Source organism: Artemia sp. Qi Xiang Cuo, chromosome 2 (genome assembly GCF_049724085.1).
Source record: "Artemia sp. Qi Xiang Cuo chromosome 2, ASM4972408v1, whole genome shotgun sequence".
NCBI classification, from domain to species: domain Eukaryota; kingdom Metazoa; phylum Arthropoda; class Branchiopoda; order Anostraca; family Artemiidae; genus Artemia; species Artemia sp. Qi Xiang Cuo.
In genome coordinates this window covers 60,607,258-60,626,099 of record NC_142795.1, presented here as the reverse complement: position 1 = coordinate 60,626,099, position 18,842 = coordinate 60,607,258, and the positions used below count along the sequence as shown (strand labels likewise).

General features: G+C 32.5%; 1 protein-coding gene across 1 annotated transcript in view; it reads left to right on the top strand.

The window, feature by feature from the left end:
* The window catches only part of LOC148955461 (uncharacterized), a 39,980-nt gene that overhangs the window by 5,369 nt on the left and 15,769 nt on the right, over positions 1 to 18,842 (top strand). The window contains exon 2 of the mRNA XM_089107388.1: positions 182 to 387. Coding sequence (XP_088963514.1) covers positions 182 to 387 — 206 coding nt within the window. The remainder of the gene's footprint in view (positions 1 to 181; positions 388 to 18,842) is intronic.

Sequence of the window (18,842 nt, the reverse complement as noted above, 5' to 3'; positions counted from 1 at the left end):
ACTGAATTCATAAGATAGCTGACTAAAATTCAAAGCCTAATTCAGTTTGGAAACAACGAATGTTGCCAATAAATGTCATCCGTTTTTCCATAATAAATGTGTTGGGTAGTTATGTTGTCTATCAGCCTCTTGGCTCAGAATTCTATTTTTTTCCTTTTTTTTTTCTTTATTTCATTTCCAGGAGATTTCCGTGCAGAATACTCCGTTGGAAAGACTACCTAATTTCGCTTTTTCTGGCTTAAACAACGTTACAAACGTTTTTCTCAGTCATAATCAAATAAAGAGAATTGAAGGATATGTTTTTACCGGCTCGTCAAATCTCCAAAATATTTTGCTGACAAGAAATCCAGTCTATAGAATCGAGTCTTCAGCTTTCTCAGGATTAAGGTAAATATGTTCTTTAGAATAGATCTATATTTTTATTTCGAGTTATGGTATGGCTTTCTATTACTTCAATGCAATGGGGAAGCATGCTCACGAATATTGTTCTATTAGATTCAATGTTATGGAAGCTATTAAGGGCTTTCTGAAAGTTCAGCGGGATTATTGAGAACCAAGACCAGGCCTCGGAAACAAATTTCTTCGTCGGCTCACCAATCTTATTCTTCATCTTTTTCTAAAGTAAAACCGTACCTACGCAAATAAACATATGGTATCATAATGGTCATAGTCATTCTAGTTGAGTAAGGGAAACGAAGAACCGCACACGACACCCCCTTCTCCTCTTTTCTAATTATATTGTCGTTGTATGCTGTTGCAGAAATTTCTCAAATGTTTTGAGATTTTCAGGTTTTACACTCAGTAGAAAAAAAATAGTTATAAAAGAAGGTCTGAAATTAGAAAATATCGATAATAAGAGTAGTATGTTAACTTATACTTTGCTTACGCCCCCGTACAAACAGGTGTTTTTCTGATAGGTAAACATGTCATTACACTCGGTCATCACACTCTTTGCCAAGAGGAGTAGCGTAATTTCAAAGTTCAATGTCTTTTTTTAGTGGTAAACCAGAAAACCGTTGACTCTTTTTAACCACCAATTATTTTTGTATATATTCACATTTCAAATTTTATTCTCCATCAGTTTTGAATAGTTTATATTCTAGATAGCATTACAGGCATTTTTTGTAAAAAGCATTTACATAGAAAAATGGATAAGCAATTTTTGGTGAGTAAAAAATATTCTCATTATTATATTAAAAAGAAATTATCTTGTCATTAAGTTAAGGAAGAAATTCTTTACTTACACTAGAACTAAGGGTACTTATCTACTTAGAAGCCTGTTGTTTTTAGGAGCTGAAAAAACTTCTAATTCTCTTATAGGTTGAAATTTACGGTGTGATTTTTTATCGAGATCAATTGGTCTTTTAGATGTTTTTTGAAAAAAGTGCTTAGCTTTCGATCGGCAATTTGAGATTAGAATAAAATTTTGATTTTTTAATTTATTGATTGTTACAAAAGCTTCCTTTTTATCAAGATAAATGACCCTTTTTTTCGGGGTGTTTTTGAAAATACTTCCAGGCCAGTCTGCAAAAAAAAAAAAAAAATATTGTCTTGTCATTAAGTTAAGGAAGAAATTATTTCCTTAAAATGTGTGTTGTTACCTCTTTTAAAAATGTATTAATTGTTACAAAAGCTTCCTTTTTTTATCAAGATCAGTGGCTTTTTTTTTTTATTGATGTTTTTGTAAAAACATCAAGGCCCCTCTGCCATTTAGGGTTGATTTTTTATAAATAAAAGCTGTCTTTTTATGTGCATGTTTTGAAAAAAGTGCTTATCGTTAGAGAGGTACTAGTGGATTCTAATCGCATTATTGTAATATTAATGTGATATTTTTTACAAAAGCTTCCTTTTTATTACAGTGTGATTTTTTTTTTTTATCAAGATCAGTGTTGTTTTTTTTTTAGGGATGTTTTTTTAAAATATTTCCAGGCCAGTCTGCGTTTAAGAATCTATTCATTAAATTTAATTCTTTAAAAAACCTCCCCCCCTCCCAATTCCTCAAAAAAAAAATTTTTTAACATATAAACCAATTTAATAAATAACATTGTTAGCTTAGCTATCCTTTCTATTTAACGGACCTTATTATCTCATAGGGGGGGGATTGACTGAGCCATGCTAATTAACTTTTCCACTTCTTAAATTTCTATTTATGTTTACATTTGATTTAAATCTGATATTTTTAATGGACTGTTACTTGCAATTCTTCTCAATTTTTCTTAATATGGACCGAAAACACTGATTTTTAATTTTTAATTTAAAAATACCGAAATATAAGCTTGGACGTAGGAGGGGGGGGGGAGGGTGGAGGGAGGGAGGAGCAGTTTATAAACGGTCAACCCTATCACTAACAAAACCAATGCTGTTGAAATCAAGATGTTTTTTTAAACTACTTTAGATTTCTAACATAAAATTAATTATTTTACAAAAACCCAAAATGCATTTTTGCTACATGCTAAATTTTTGGGTCATTAAAAATGAAATTTTTGTGTTAAATAAGTAGTTTTTGTAACTTTTAAAGGAGCTTTACGGGGATTGAGAGACTCAGTTGCACAATTCCGTGTGATAATTATTTACGTGATAGCCATTAAAAACGAAATATTTGTGTTAAATAAGTAGTTTTTTTATCTTTTAAAAGAGCTTTACTGGGATTGAGAGACTCAGTTGCCTAATTCCTTGTGATTTTCGTTACGTTCTAGTCATTAAAAACGAAATTTGTATGTTAAATAAGTAGTTTTTGTATATTTTAAAAGAGCTTTACAGGGATTGATAGACTCATTTGCCTAATTCAATGTGTTTTTTCTATACTTGTTTGTCATTAAAAAAGAAATTTTTGTGTTAAATTAGTAGTGTTTGTATCTTTTAAAAGAGCTTTACGGGGACTGAGAGACTCAGGTGCCTAATTCTTTGTAATTTTTTCTTACTTGATTTTCATTAAAAAATAAATTTTTGGGTTACATAAATAGTTTTTGTATCTTTTAAAAGAGCTTTACCAGGATTGAGAGACTCAAATGCCAAATTCAGTGTGACTTTTCTTTACTTGGTTGTCATTAAAAAAGAAATTTTTGTGTTAAATAAGTTTTGGGTATATCTTTTAAAATAGCTTTACGGGGTTTGAGAGACTAAGTTGACTAAGTCCGTGTGATTTTTCGTTACTTGTTAGTCATTAAAAATAAAATTTTTGTGTTAAATAAGTAGTTTTTGTATATTTTAAAAGAGCTTTACGGTGATTGAGAGACTCAGGTGCCTAATTCCATGTGATATTTCTTTTATTGTATGACATTAAAATAGAAATTTTAGAGTTAAAAGATTAGTTTTTCTATCTTTTAAAATATATTTACGCGGATTGAGAGTCTCAGTTGCCTAATTCTGTGTGATTTTTCTTTACTTGGTTTTCATTAAAAAATAAATTTTTTTGTTAAATAAGTAGTTTGTGTATCTTTTAAAAGATCTTTACGAGGATTGAGAGACTCAGTTGCCTAAGTCAGTGTGATTTTTCATTAATTGTTGTTCTTTAAAAAATAAATTTTTGTGTTAAATAAGTATTTTTTCTATCTTTTAAAAGAGGTTTAGTGGGATTGAGAGACTCAGTTGCCTAATTCAGTGCGATTTATCTTGAATTGATGTTAATTAAAAATGAACTTTTTGTGTTAAATAAGTATTTTTTTTATCTTTTAAAAGAGCTTTACGGGGATTGGGAGACTCAGTTGCCGGATTCCATGTGATTTTTCATATTTTCAGTAGAGACATTCGATATGCTAAAAGTGTTTAATTCAAACTTTTTTAAAACTTCGAAATTTTTCAACTTTATTTATTTTTTTCTTTTTTTACATAACTTAAAATGTCAAAATATGCTTACAGTTCTAACAATTGCGCTCTGTGATTGGTCAGAGACACGATGTGACTTTCCCACTGGTATTCTATGATCGGTTATTGACACTACCTAATCTATTGCATGTATTAAATCAGTATTTTTTACGCAGTGGAACGATAAACACATAAGTCATATCTATAAAAAAAAGTTAAGATGGAGCATATTAATAAAGTGTGTTTACATAAAAAGGTGATTGTAGCATTGAATGCCGACAAAGTGAAGTATTTAAAGTTTGAAACAAGCACTGCTGAGTAGAAAATTTTAAATGTAGTTCTTTATTATCAAGACAATGAGGACTTAAATTTCTTACGAATACGAAAACAATTTAGCTCTTATTTTGATGGTTATGTGAGTTTGAAATCTCCAGAGAAGATTGCACTCAAAGAGAATACCAACACAAAAATAATCATTGATGATAGAGGACAACTCCTTGTTACTGTTGCAGGTAACACATTACCTACTGATACATCCAATCGTCACCTTTAGGTTATTACCATTCAACTGAAGATCAATAAAAGAAAGGCATACTCTTCTACTAATATCGTAAACCATATCTTGTCTACTTGCCGAAACTGTTACCTGTGTAAAAATAATGTGATAATAGACAGTGAAATTGCCAGAAAAATAAAAAGGGCATTGTCAGAAAATATCACGATGGAATATAAAGATGAATCGATGAAAAACAAAGCACCAGCAAACGTTACTGCCAATGCTCAAACAGTCATTGAAACAAATAATACCAAATAAGAATATCATATTGATCCTTTTTATGAGACACAAGTAAAAATTGTCTAGGACTCATATTGGAATAATTATTATTATACTGATTACTAACTAAGAGAATACATAAGCTATAATATCAATAGAGAACTTGGTGAACTATTTTATGGAGCAGATTCAAAATGTCCAAAGTTAATCATTGATATTAATAATGTATCATGGTGGTTACGGGCCCCCCCGTAACCTCGTCTAAATGAACCTTAAAAAAATGAAATAAAGCTATGTCGAATTTGCATATCTCTCCTGAGTGGTCCCTAAAAAACCAGTCTGGTTGAAAACGTTGAGTTTTCGTACTGCTCACTTTTTTGCAATGTGTAGGAACCAGTGGGGAATCCCCGCTCGTCTGGAAAGGTGCCAAGGAAAGACATACAAAGAGCATGCAGTTTCAAAACATTTTTAATCACGTTTCTTGAATGAAGTATCTGCACTGTATATTCAAGATGTGAAATCAATAAAGAGCTTGGTACTTACTTACAAATATTTTTTGTAGTTTCATGAATGAAATTTCCTTATTGTGTGTATCCATGAGTTGACTTCAAGAAAGAAATTTTTACTTACTCATAATATGTTAATAATTTCTTGAATTAAATGTATATATCGTTGAGCTAAGATAAAATTGTTTGTGATAAAGAGAAAAAAAAAGCTAATTAATTGCGATTTTTTCATAATTTCTCGAAAGAAGTATCTGTACTGTATATCCAAGAGGTGAAACTAATAAAGAGTTTGTTACTTACATACAAATATTTTCATAATTTCTTGAATGAAATTTCCTTATTGTGTATCCAAGAGTTGACTTCAAGAAAGAAATGGCTACTTACTGAGAATTTTTTCATAATTTCATGAATTTAACTTCTACATCGTATATCTAACTATTGAAAAAAATAAATTTTGTTACTTACTTATAATTTTTTAAGTATTTAGGTAAATAAATGTCTTTTTTGTTTTTTTTTTGTTTATACAAATGTTTAAATAAATAATGAATTTTCTAATGATAATTGTAATTTTTAATTATTTAATTCATTTAATTTATAGGTAGTATATATAAATAGTTAAAAAAATAAATTTTTTTACTTAATTAGAATTTTCTAATAATTTCTTTAACTAAATGTTTTTTTTTGTTTATCCAACAGGTGAATTCAAGAAAGAATTTGCTACTTAGACTGAGAATTTTTTCATAATTTCTTGAATTTAATTTCTACGTCGTATATCTAACTTGTGAAAACAATAAAGAGTTTGTTACTTACTTTTAATTTTGTCATAATTTCTTGAACGAAATGTCTTTTTTGTTTGTCCAACAGGTAAATTCAAGAAAGAATGTAGTACTTAGTTAAAAATTTTTTAATATTTTCTTGAATGAAATTTCCGTATTGAACATCCAAGAGTTGACTTCAAGAAAGAAATTATTACTTACTGAGAATTTTTTCAATAATTTCTTGAATTAAATTTCTACATCATTTAACTAAGTGAAAATTGTTTGTGATAAAGAGAAAAAAAAAGTTACTTACTTGCGATTTTTTCATAATTTCTTGAATGAAGTATCTGTACTGTATATCCAGGAGGTGAAATCAATAAAGAGTTTGTTACTTACTTACAAATATTTTCATAATTTCTTGAATGAAATTTCCATATTGTGTATCCAAGAGAATTTGCTACTTACTTAACATTTTTGATAATTCCTTAAATTAATTTTCTGTAATGTATATCCATGAGGTAACATGAGTTTGTTACCTATTTACAATTCTATCATAATTTTTTGAATGAAATTACAGTATTGTGTATCCAATAGGTGAAAACAATAAAGACTTTATTACTTACTTGCGATTTTATTATGATTTCTTCAATTAAATATATGTAGTGTGTCCAGAAAGCAAATTGAAGAAAGTTATTGTTATTAGCTGAAAATTTAATCATAATTTAATGAAATGAATAAAAATATTATTATGAGTAAAGAAGGGTTAAGCTTAAACACATTTATCACTTAAACGCAATAAGATATTTTTGAATGAATTTGTTTCTTACTTATAATTTTTGATAATTTTTTAAAGGAAATTTCTGCATTGTGTATCCATGAGGTAACTTCAAGAAAGAGATTGTTGCTTACTTAGAGTTTCTTCATAATTTCTTGAATGAAATGTCTTTTTTTATGTATCCAGGAGGCAAATTCAAGAAATAATTTGTTCCCACGTGTCTGACAATAGATGTATACAAATTCCTTTTCTTACATCTCCGACGTTTTATTAGACATTCTATACGTTTGATTTGCTAGCTTACTCAAAAAATAATGAACACGTAACAATGTAATGCATAATATATTTTTAATGAAATATTGCTATGTAGAATATTAATACAAAAATATACTATTATACATTATTAATATCAATGATTAGGTTTGAACATTTTGAATCTGCTCCGTAAAATAGTTCACACTGTTCTCTCTTTATTTTATAGCTAATGTCTTCTCTTAGGTCGTAAGCAGTAGAATAATAATTATTCCATTTTGAGTCATAGACAATTTTTACTGGTGTATCATCAACGGGCTGAATATACTTACCTTATGTTTTATTATTTGGTTCAATGACTGTTTGAGCATTGGCAGTAACGTTTGATTGTGCTTTGTTTTTAATCGATTCATCTTTATAGTCCATCGTGATATTTTCTGACAAAGCCCTTTTTATTTTTCTGGCAATTTCACTGTATATTATCACCTTATTTTTACACAGTTAACAGTTTCGGCACGTAGACAAGATATGGTTTACGATATTGGTAGAAGAGTATGCCTTTCTTTTATTGATCTTCCGTTGAATACTAAGACCCGAAAGGTGACTATTGGATGTATCAGTAGGTAATGTGTTACCTGCAACGGTAGCAAGGAGTTGTCCTCTATCATCAATGATTATTTTTATGTTGGCATTCTCTTTGAGTGCAATCATCTCTGGAGATCTCAATCTTGCATAACCACCAACATAAGAGTTAAATTTTTCGGTATTCCAAAGAAATTTAATTCCTTAGTGTCATGACAATGCATGCATACGTTTCCAATAGTGCTACCTCTTGTACTTGTTTCAAAGTTTAAATACGTATCTGTGTCAGAATTCAATGCTACAATAACCTTGTTATGTAAAAACACTTTATTAAAATGCTCCATCTTCACTTTTTTTTTTATAGATATGACTTATGTGTTTATCGTTCCACTGCGTAAAAAATACTGATTTAATACATGCAATAGATTAGGTAGTGTCAATAACCGATCATAGAATACTAGTGGGAAATTCACATCATGTCTCCGACCAATCATAGAGCGCAATTGTTAGAAGTGTAAGCATATTTTGACATTTTAAGTTATGTACAAAAAGAAAAAAATAAATAAAGTTGAAAAATTTCGAAGTTTTAACAAGTTTGAATTAAACACTTTTAGGATATCGAATGTCTTTACTGAAAACAAGAAAAATCACACGGAATCCGGCAACTGAGTCTCTCAATCCCTGTAAAGCTATTTTAAAATATAAAAAAACTAATTATTTAACAAAAAAATTTCTTTTTTAATGACCAGCAAGTAAAGAAAAATCACACGGAATTAGGCAACTGAGTCTCTCAATCCCCCGTAAACCTCTTTTAAAAGATAGAAAAACTACTTATTTAACACAAAAATTTCTTTTTTAATGACAACCAATTAAAGAAAAATCACACGGAATTAGGCAACTGAGTCTCACCATCCCCGTAAAGATCTATTAAAAGATAAAAAAACTACTTATTTAACAAAAAAATTTCGTTTTTTTCGTACCCAAAGTTAACATAAATCACATTTAATTATGCATCTGAGTCTCTCAATTCACTTACAGCTCTTGTAAAAGATACAAAAACTACTTATTTTACACGAAAATTTAGTTTTTAATGACCATCCAGTAAGGAAAAATCAAACGGAATTAGACAACTGAGTCTCTCAATCCCCGTAAAGCTCTTTAAAAGATACAAAAATACTTAACACAAAAATTTCGTTTTTAATGACTACCAAGTAAAGAAAATCACAGGCAGTTGAGTCTCTCAATCCCCGTAAAGCTCTTTTAAAAGATACAAAAACTACTTATTTAACACAAAAATTTCTTTTTTAATGACCATCAAGTAAGGAAAAATCACACGGAATTAGGCAACTGAGTCTCTCAATCCCTTTAAAGCTCTTTTAAAAGATACAAAAACTAATTATTTAACACAAAAATTTCTTTTTTAATGACCATCAAGTAAAGAAAAAACCCATGGAATTAGGCAACTGAGTCTCTCAAACCCTGTAAAGCTCTTTTAAAAGATACAAAAACTACTTATTTAACACAAAAATTTCGTTTTTAATGACCACCAAGTAAAGAAAATCACACGGAATTAGGCCACTGAGTCTCTCAATACCCTTAAACCTCATTTAAAAGATAGAAAAACTACTTATTTAACACAAAAATTTAGTTTTTAATGACCATCAAGTAAAGAAAAATCACACGGAATTAGGCGACTGACTCTCTCAATCCCCGTAAAGCTCTTTTAAAAGATACAAAAACTACTTATTTAACACAAAAATTTCGTTTTTAATGACCCAAAAATTTAGCATGTAGCAAAAATGCATTTTGGGTTTTTGGAAAATAATTCAGTTTATGCTAGACATCTAAAGTAGTGTAAAAAACATCTTGATTTCAAAATCAGGGGTTTTGATAGTGAGATGGAGGACCTTTTATAAACTGCTCCTCCCGCCCGACGCCCTCCCCTCCACCTACGTCCATGCTTCCGTGACTGTATTTGTAAATTCAAACTTAAAAAGCAGTATTTGCGTTCCTTATTAAACAATATGGAGAAGAATTGCATGTGACAATCAAGTAAAACTATCAGATTTCAATCAAATGTAGACATAAATATAAATTTAAGAAGTGGAAAAGTTAATTAGCATGGTTCAGTCAATCCCCCCCTTTGAGATAATAAGGTCCTTTAAATAAAAAGGATAGATAAGATAAAAATTTTTTTTTTTAAATTGGTTTATAAGTTAAAAATTTTTATTTTTGCGTAAATGGGGGGGGGGGTGATGTTGGTTTACTACTTAAATTAAAGTAATTTTTTATTAAATGAATAGGGTCATGTAATTATATTAAAAAAACAGACCTAAAAAAAAAACCACTGATATTGATATAAAAAAAAAAAATGTAATAAAAAAGATACTTTTGTAACAATTAATACATTAAAAGAATCATCATTTTATTCGAATCCCAAATTACCGATCGAAAGCTAAGCACTTTTTCAAAAACAGTCCATAAAAAGGTCACTGATCTTTATAAAAAAACACACTTTAAATGCAGACTGGCATGTAAGTATTTTTCAAAAAAATTTATAAAAAAAAAGCCACTCATCTTGATAAAAAAAGTAAGCTTTTTTAACAATTAATACATTTGTTAAAGAGTTAACCACAAAGAGTAATGAAATAATTTCTTTATCAAATTAATGAAAAGAAAATTTTTTTTTTTTTTTTTGCATAAAGGCCTTGAATTATTTTAAAAAACAACCCTAACAAAAAGGGTAATTTATATTTATAAAAATTAAGCTTTTGTAACAATCAATACATTAAAAAATAAACATTTTATTCTAATCCCAAATTGTTGATCGAAAGCTAAGCACTTTTTTCAAAAAACATCTAAAAGACCCATTGATCTCGATAAAAAATCACACCGTAAATTTCAACCTATAAGAGAATTAGAGGTTTTTTCAGCTCCTAAAAACAACAGGCTTCTAAGTAGATAAGTACCCTTAGTTCTAGTGTAAGGAAAGAATTTCTTTCTTTAACTTAATGACAAGACAATTTTTTTTTTAATATAATAATGAGAATATTTTTTACTCACCAAAAATTGCTTAGAATTATCCATTTTTCTATGTAAATAATTTTTACAAAAAATGCCTGTAATGCTATCTCGAATATAAACTATTCAAAACTGAATGAGAATCAATTATAAAATCTCAATATATACAAAAATAAGTGGTATGTACATATAGTCATCAATTTTCTGGTTTTTACCACTAAAAAAAGACACTGAACTTTGAAATTGATTAGATCCTCTTGACAAAGACTGTAATGACTAAGTTTATTGACCTGTTTATCTAACAGAAAAAAACCTGTTTGTACGGGGGCGCAAGCAAAGTATAAGTTAACATACTACTAATAAGTTCGATAAAAAAAAGATTGTACTTGAAGCGTGGATTTCCACTGATGAAAAATCTTACACTTAAACCCTACTCAATGGCTCATCCAAGTATTTTGCGCCCTCTCTACTCTTGCCTCACCCCACTTGATCGCCATGAGCTAGAGCAGTTGAATTAGCTCAACTTGTGTTTTTACAATTAAATCATCAGAATTTTTCTATCTTTTTTTACCAATGAACCTTTTAATAGTAGCAATTCTTGCATAAAAGTGGCAAAAGAAAATAATTCATTTTAACCACTTATCTCTAATATTTCCTCCACTTCCTATGGTCCAATTGAGATGAAATCTTGGATACCCACGTAAGGTATTTCTTATTTTCTTCACCATTGATTGCATCCCATGTTCATGTCTCTTTTCTAGAATTTGGAGGAACGTCGTTGACAGGCCGGAATAGTTGTTTATTCCCTGAATTTAGAAATTAGTCTTGATTGAACGACAGCCAGCATCTTCTTCTCCTGTTTCCTTACATGATTGGTTACTTAGCTCACTTCCAAAGCGAAACAGGTTAATTGTTGTAGAGACGAAATTCCATGTCGAATTCGTTGAAATCATAGAGTCATATTGAAAACTCACAGAAAAAAAACGGTTATCGAGGACTCGTTTTGTCATAGAACGTTACTACAGCCAGATTTTGGCTACTTCTCGGGTTGAAAGGAATCCACGTACTTTTGTTATTATTTTTTTTATTTTAGCTCACTGTAATTTATGTTTACGTAATGAAATCTAGGAAGGTTTTTATTTATTTTTTTACGAAAAGGAGCCACTGAGTACTTAGAGTGGAAATAGAAAACAATTATTATTACGGAAGTTAAGTAAATAAAGGTAATCATAGGCTGCACAGTAGCGCTGCCTAAGTGAAGAACGATGTTAACACAATGTATTTTTTTTTTCTTTGGACAGGGCACTTCGTACCGAAGGAGTTGTCGTAGAAACTTGGAAAAGGGCCCATTCGTTTGGAAATTGGAAGGGTTTGTGCCCTTTTTAATAGTATAAAGTGATTGGAGGAAAACTAACACCCCTCTCATACCCACCATTTCCCCTAACACAACCAATCAAAATTTTCAGATAGCCATTTTGTTCGACGTAGTTGAAAGGTCCAGAGATTATATCTTTAAGGATGACACTCCCCCCACAGCCATCAGGGTAAGGGTTGTAAGTTTTGCCCTGGGGCTATATATGGTTTTTATCGAAAGTGTTGTCGTAGAAACTTCAAAGGGCTCATTCAACTGGAAATTGATAGAGCTAGTGCCCTTTTTTCTCTTGCCCACCATTTCCCCAAACACATCCAATCAATATTTTGAGATAACGAGTTTGTTCAACGTAGTTAAAAGTTCTGGAAATTAGGTCTTTGAGGATGACCCCCCCCACAACCGTCAGAACAAGGGTTGTAAGTTATGACCTGGGGACATATAAGGTTCTTATAGAAAGCGTTGTCGTAGAAACTTCTTCAAAAAGGGTTCATTCAACTGGAAATTGAAAGAGCTAGTGCCCTTTTTAATAGTCGAAAGTAATTGGAGGGCAACTAACGCCCCTCTTACGTCCACCATTTCCTATAAAACATCCAATCAAAATTTTTTAGATAAGCATTTTATTCAACCTAGTTGAAAGTTCCAGAAATTATGCCTTTGAGGATGACACTCCCCTCACAGCCCTCAGGGCAAGGGTTGTAAGTTATGCCCTGAAAGCATATACAGTTTATATAGAAAGTGTTGTCGTAGAAACTTCAAAAAGGGCTCATTTGATTGGAAATTGAAATGGCTAGTGCCATTTCCACACCCACTATTTCCCCAAACACATCCAATCATAATTTGAAATAGCCATTTTTTTCAACGTAGTTGAAAGTTCTGGAAATTTGGCCTTTGAGGATGACACCCCCCATAGCCCTCAGAGCAAGGGTTGTAAGGTATTCCCTGGGGGAATATAGGATTTTTATAGAAATTTTTGTCATAGAAACTTCATAGACGGCTCAATCGATTGGAAATTGAAAGGGATTGTGCCCTTTTTAATAGTCGAGAGTGACCATTTCCCAAAACGCATCCAATCAAAATTTTTGAGATAGGCATTTTATTCAACGTAGTTGAAAGTTCCAGAAATTATGCCTTTGAGGATGACAAACCCCCCACACCCCTCAGGGCAAGGGTTGTAAATTATACCCTGCGGGCATATAAGGTTTTATAAAAAGCGTTGTCGTAGAAACTTCAAAAAGGGCTTATTCGATTGGAAATTGAAATGGCTAATGCGCTTTTTAATGGTCGAAAGTGATTGGCCGGCAGCTAACCCCCCTCTCACGCCCACAATTTCCTCAAACACATCCAAATAAAATTTTGAGATAGCGCCATTTTGTTGAACGTAGTTCAAAGTTCTGGAAATTAGGTCTTTGAGGATGACACCCCACAGCCCTCAGAGCAAGGGTTGCAAGGTATGCCCTGGGGGCAAATAAGATTTTTATAGAAAGTGTTGTCGTAGAAACTTCATAGACGGCTCATTCGATTGGAAATTGAAAGAGACTGTGCCCTTTTTAATAGTCGAGAGTGATTGGAGGGCAGCTAACCCCCCTCTCACGCCCACCATTTCCCCAAAACACATCCAATTTAAATTTTGAGATATCAATTTGGTTCAACGTAGTTGAAAGATCGGGAAAATATGTCTTTAGGGATGACACTCTCCCACAGAGCCCTCAGGGCCAGGGTTGTAAGTTATACACTGGGGCATATAAGGTTTTTATAGATAGTGTTGTCATAGAAAATTCAAAACGGGCTTATTCAATTGGAAATTGAAAGGGCTAGTGCTCGTTTTAATAGTCGAAAGTGGTTGAAGGGTAACTAACCCCCCTCTATCGCCCACCATTTCCCCAAACACATCCAATCAAAATTTTGAGATAGACATTTTGTTCAACGTTGTTGAAAGGTGCAGAAATTATGTTTTGAGGATGACACTTCCCTCACAGTCCTCAGGGCAAGGGTTGTAAGTTATGCCCTAAGGGCATATAAGGTACTTATAGAAATCGTTGTCATAAAAACTTCAAAAAGGGCTTATTCGATTGGAAATTGAAAGGGCTAGTGCTCTTTTCAATAGTCAAAAGGGGTCTCGCCCACCATTTCCACAAACACATCTAATCAAAATTTTGAGATAGCCATTTTGTTCAACGTAGTTGAAAGATCTGGAAATTAGGTGTTTGAGGATAACAACCCCTCCAAGCTCTCAGGGCTAGCGTTGTAAGTTATGTCCTGGGGAAATATAAGGTTTTTATAAAAAGTGTTGTCGTAGAAACTTCAAAAAGGGCTCCTTCGATTAAAAATTGGAAAGGCTAGCTCCCTTTTTAATATTCGAAAGTGATTTAAGGGCAACTAACCCCCCTCTCACGCCCACCATTTCCCCAAACGCATCTAATCAAAAGTTTGATATATCCATTATGGTCAATGTAGTTGAAAGTTCTGGAAATTAGGTCTTTGAGGATGATAACCCCCCAAAAAAAGCCCTCAGGTAAAGAGTTTAAGTTGTGCCCCGGGGTCATATGAGGTTTTCATAGAAAGTGTTGTCGTAGAAACTTCAAAAAGGGCTCATTCGATTGGAAATTGAAAGGGCTAGTGCCCTTTTTAATAGTAGAAACTAACCCCCCTCTCACGCCCACCATTTCCCCGAAGACATCCAATTAAGATTTTGAGATAGCTATTTTGTTCAACGTAGTTGAAAGTTCCTGAAATTATGTATTTGAAGATGACAAACCCCACACAGCCCACAAGGCAAAGGTTGTAAGTTATGCCCTAGGGGCATATAAGGTTTTTATTGAAAATGCTGTCGTAGAAACTTCGAAAAGGGCTCATTCAATTGGGAACTTAAAGGACTAGTGTCTTTATTAATAGTAAAAAGTGATGGTAGAACGAAGGGCCCCCCACACCCATCATTTTCCCAAACACTTCCGATCAACATTTTGATATGGCCATTATGTTGAACATTATTTATTAATTATATAATTGTTAACAAATATCATTATTTATTTGAGAATAACAACCCCCGACAGCCTTTAGGGCTAAGGTTGTGATTTATGCCCTGGGGGCATATAAGGTTTTTATAGAATAAGTTGTCGTAAAAACTTCAAAAAACTCGATTGGAAATTGAGAGGGCCATTGCTCTTTTTAATAGCCAAAAGTAATCGGAGGGAGAATCACCCTTCCCCACACCCACAATTTCCCCAATCAGAAAGGTCAGTAAATTATGTCTTTGAGGATAAAAAATCTCCCCAGCCCTCAGTGCGTGGGTTGTAAGTTATGCCTTGGGGACATACGGGGTTTTTATAGAAAACATGGTCATATAAACTTCAAAAGGGGCTCATTGGACTGGTGATCAGACGCTCTAGTGCTCTTTTTAAGAGTCAAAGAAATCGGAGGAATCGCCGTATTGTTCCGAAATGTATCTAATAAAAATTTTGAGATATCCATTTTATTCAAAATAGTCTAAATATCATATAACAAGGCTTTTGGGTTTGAAACAAACCCCAAAGATTAGGGGCAAGGTTTGTAAGTTATGTCCAGGGGGTGTTTAAGTTATTTATGGAAGGGATGGTTGTATAACTTTAGAAGAGGCTCATTTGGTTGAAACTTGGAAGTTCTAGTTCCTTTTTAATCGTCAAAAGTGATGGACGGCATTTACTCCCCCCCCCCCTCTTTTACAACCCTTCCTTTCACCAAACGCATCTGATTGAAATTATTAGAGAGTGATTTTTTCAAAACAGTCTAAAGAACATATAGTAATGTCTCTAGGGATGACACAACCCCCCAGCGCCCGGGGGATAGGGTTTAAGTTATTTTATGAGTGCATATAATGTTTTTGTTCAATGAGCGGTCGTCTAAGCATCAGATGGGGTTTATTTGATTTGAAATTGGAAGTTATAGTGCCCTTTTTAAGAGTCAAAGTGGATTAAGAGCAAACAGCCCCCCTCCCCCTCCACGTTCAGCTTTTGCCTTAACAACTCTAATCAAAATTTGGAGACAACAATTTTATTCATCGTAGTTGAAGGTTTTGAAAATTATGTCTGTGAGGAAGACAACCCCCCCCTACAGCTCAATGGAAAGGGTTTTAAGTTATGCCCTTGGGGCATATAAGGTTTTTATAAAAAGGGTGGTCGTATATGCTTTGGAGGGGACTCGTCAGATTGGCATTCATAAGTTCTAGAGCCCTTTTAAGGAGTCAAAGTGATCAGAGCGCAGCTACCCCCCCCCCCCTCTACACACACACACTCAAACACGTCGTGTTTTCCTGAGATGTATCCAATAGATAATTTGAAACAGTCTTTTTATTCAAAATAGTCAAAATATCATATAACACGGCTTTTGAATTTGGTACAAACCTCCAGAGCCTGAGGACAAGGGTTGTAAGTTATGCCCCTGGGGTATTTAAGGTTTTTATTGAAGGGATGGTTGTATAAGTTTTAGAGGTGGTTCATTTGGTTGAAATTGGAAGTTCTAGTTCCCTTAGAAGAGTCAATAGTGATGAAGTTCAGGTAGCATCGCTCCCCCCCCCCAACTACCCCCTTTTTTCAACAAACGTATCTGATTGAAATTGTGCGATGGCAATTTTGTTTAAAATAGTCCAAAGAACATATAACAATGCACCAACTTGTGGTAGTTGTAGCAAAACCCCCCAGAACCCTGCGGTAAGAACTTAAAGTTACGCCCTGGGGTCATATAAGGTTTTTATGGAATAGGTGGTCATATTAAATTCAGATGGGTCTCATTTCACTTTAAATTGGAAGTTATAGTGCCCTTTTTAAGAGTCAACGTGATTTGAGAGAAACATTCCCCCCATGCCTATCATTTCCCATAGCAAATATCTAAACAAAGTTTTGAAACATCAATTTTTTCAGCATTTTTGAAAGGTTAAGTAATTATGCGTAGCAATAGTTGTAGTAGCAGCAATAGCATTAGCAGCAGTATGCAAATATCACTTTTTTTCAACGTCCCTTTCAACACACGATGAAACTTTTAACTTAATATCATCAACCGGTCCTGAAGCATTGCTGATGCGTCCTCTTGACAACCCATATGGGCATAGTGTGTTTCGATTTATTTCAATACAGTTACAATATTGCCCAAAATGTTCACCTTAATACCCTTAGGTTTATTAGTTGTAGTAGTAGCACCAGTAAACATATTAGTAGCAGTAGGAGTACAGTTAATAGCAATAATCTTAGCTTTAGTAGCAGTAATAGTAATAGTAGCAGCAGTTGTAGGAGTAGAAGCATTAGTATTGTGATGCAAATATTATTTTTTGGTTAGTTCAACATCCCCCACAACAAGCATTGTAAGTTTTAATTTCACACACGAAACTGTTCCTAAGATATTGCTGATATGCCCTTTTGACAGCCTGCATACGGATGGCAGGTTGTCATCCGTACAATAGAAATATTCTCTGAAAATTTCACATCCATACCTTCATAAGTTGTGGATTTTCAGCTAGCATGAAGACTGTGTGTGTTCATTTAATGGTGCTTCTACGGTTACTGTAACTAACGACACTAATGGCATTAAGCTGAAAGTTTTAGGGAACGTTTAGGAGGAGTTGCAATTAAACGAAAAACCTATATGCATGCAGTTATTAAAAGGGCGTATAAGCACTATAGGGAATATAAGGACATAGGCCGCGATACTTTATCATAGCTAGTAATATCATTGATCTTTTAAAGGAGCTAATTTGATTGAAAATTAAAAGTCCTAAGTCCTAGTACCCTCTTAAGAGTTAAAAATGATTGGAGGGCAATCAACCCTCCTCTTTAGCCCATAATTTTCCAGACATTTCCAATCAAATTTTTAAGACATCCATTTTGTTCAGCATAGCTGAATAGTCTAGTAGCTATATCTCTAGGGTTATTGGGTCGGTCAACCCCCCACAGTTATGTAATTTGGCCATTATGCTTAAAAACCAAATGCTGCTTTAAAATTAAATCAAAACACGCTGTTTGTATTCTGGTTGCCAACCAAAAAAAAAACAACTTAGAAATATACTAAGAACAACTGAGGGTATTAAGTTCAAATTTTTGGGGCTACTTCTATTAATACTTCTGCTCTTAAAATTTTGTTAAATCATTAGAGTGTAATTGTATCCAGGCTGTGAAAGAGCAAAGATGTAATTTTTTGGCAATGGTATTAACTTTTATTTATCAGTTTGTTTCCCTGAAAAATACTATGTCAATATAAAGCGAACAGAAATTAATTTAAAAAACTTTTTCCTACGAAATAGGTTTTTTTTTAAAAAAACTCCATTAAATCAAAAATTAACAAAAATAGAAATAAATAAATCTACCAAGCATACAACTACTACTGATCAGTATCAATAAATAAATGAAACCCAAAACTAACAGAAACTAAAATAAATAACAGAGTCAAACTCAAAACGAGCAGAAATTAATATGAGTAGGGTTCAAAACCCCTATGCTTTCTAAAAGAAAGAATATAATTTGTACTTTACTGACAAAAAGTTATTTTAAATGTTTTCAGTTTTATAACTTTACGAAATCAAAAACTAATTAAGATTTTAAGGAATAAATATCAGCCTATGTATATTAAACTTACAATGCACATTCATTTGATTTGTTTTATTCATTCGTGTTTTTTTTATAATTAGGGCTCTAAAGTAAAGTCAGCCAAAGGGTGCTCGTTCTGCTCTTAGCCCACCAAAATATTGTCATGCCCCATCGGTGGGGTCTGCACTCCAAATTGTCTTTGAAAAAAGCCATATGTGTTTGGGTGGCTATGAAATAAGCACAGAAAAGTAATATAGAAAGTAATGAAAAGTAATGTGGATAATTTAAGGTGTCGCAGCAAATCCAAGTTTGCCAGGCAGGTAAGTATGAATCTATTTTGAAAGCTATAAAGGTGGGCATAGTTGACAAAAATTATTGGGTTTACAGTATAGAAAATATTTGAAATTATAAATAGAACATAAGACCCCCCCCCGATTGGTGCCACTGCT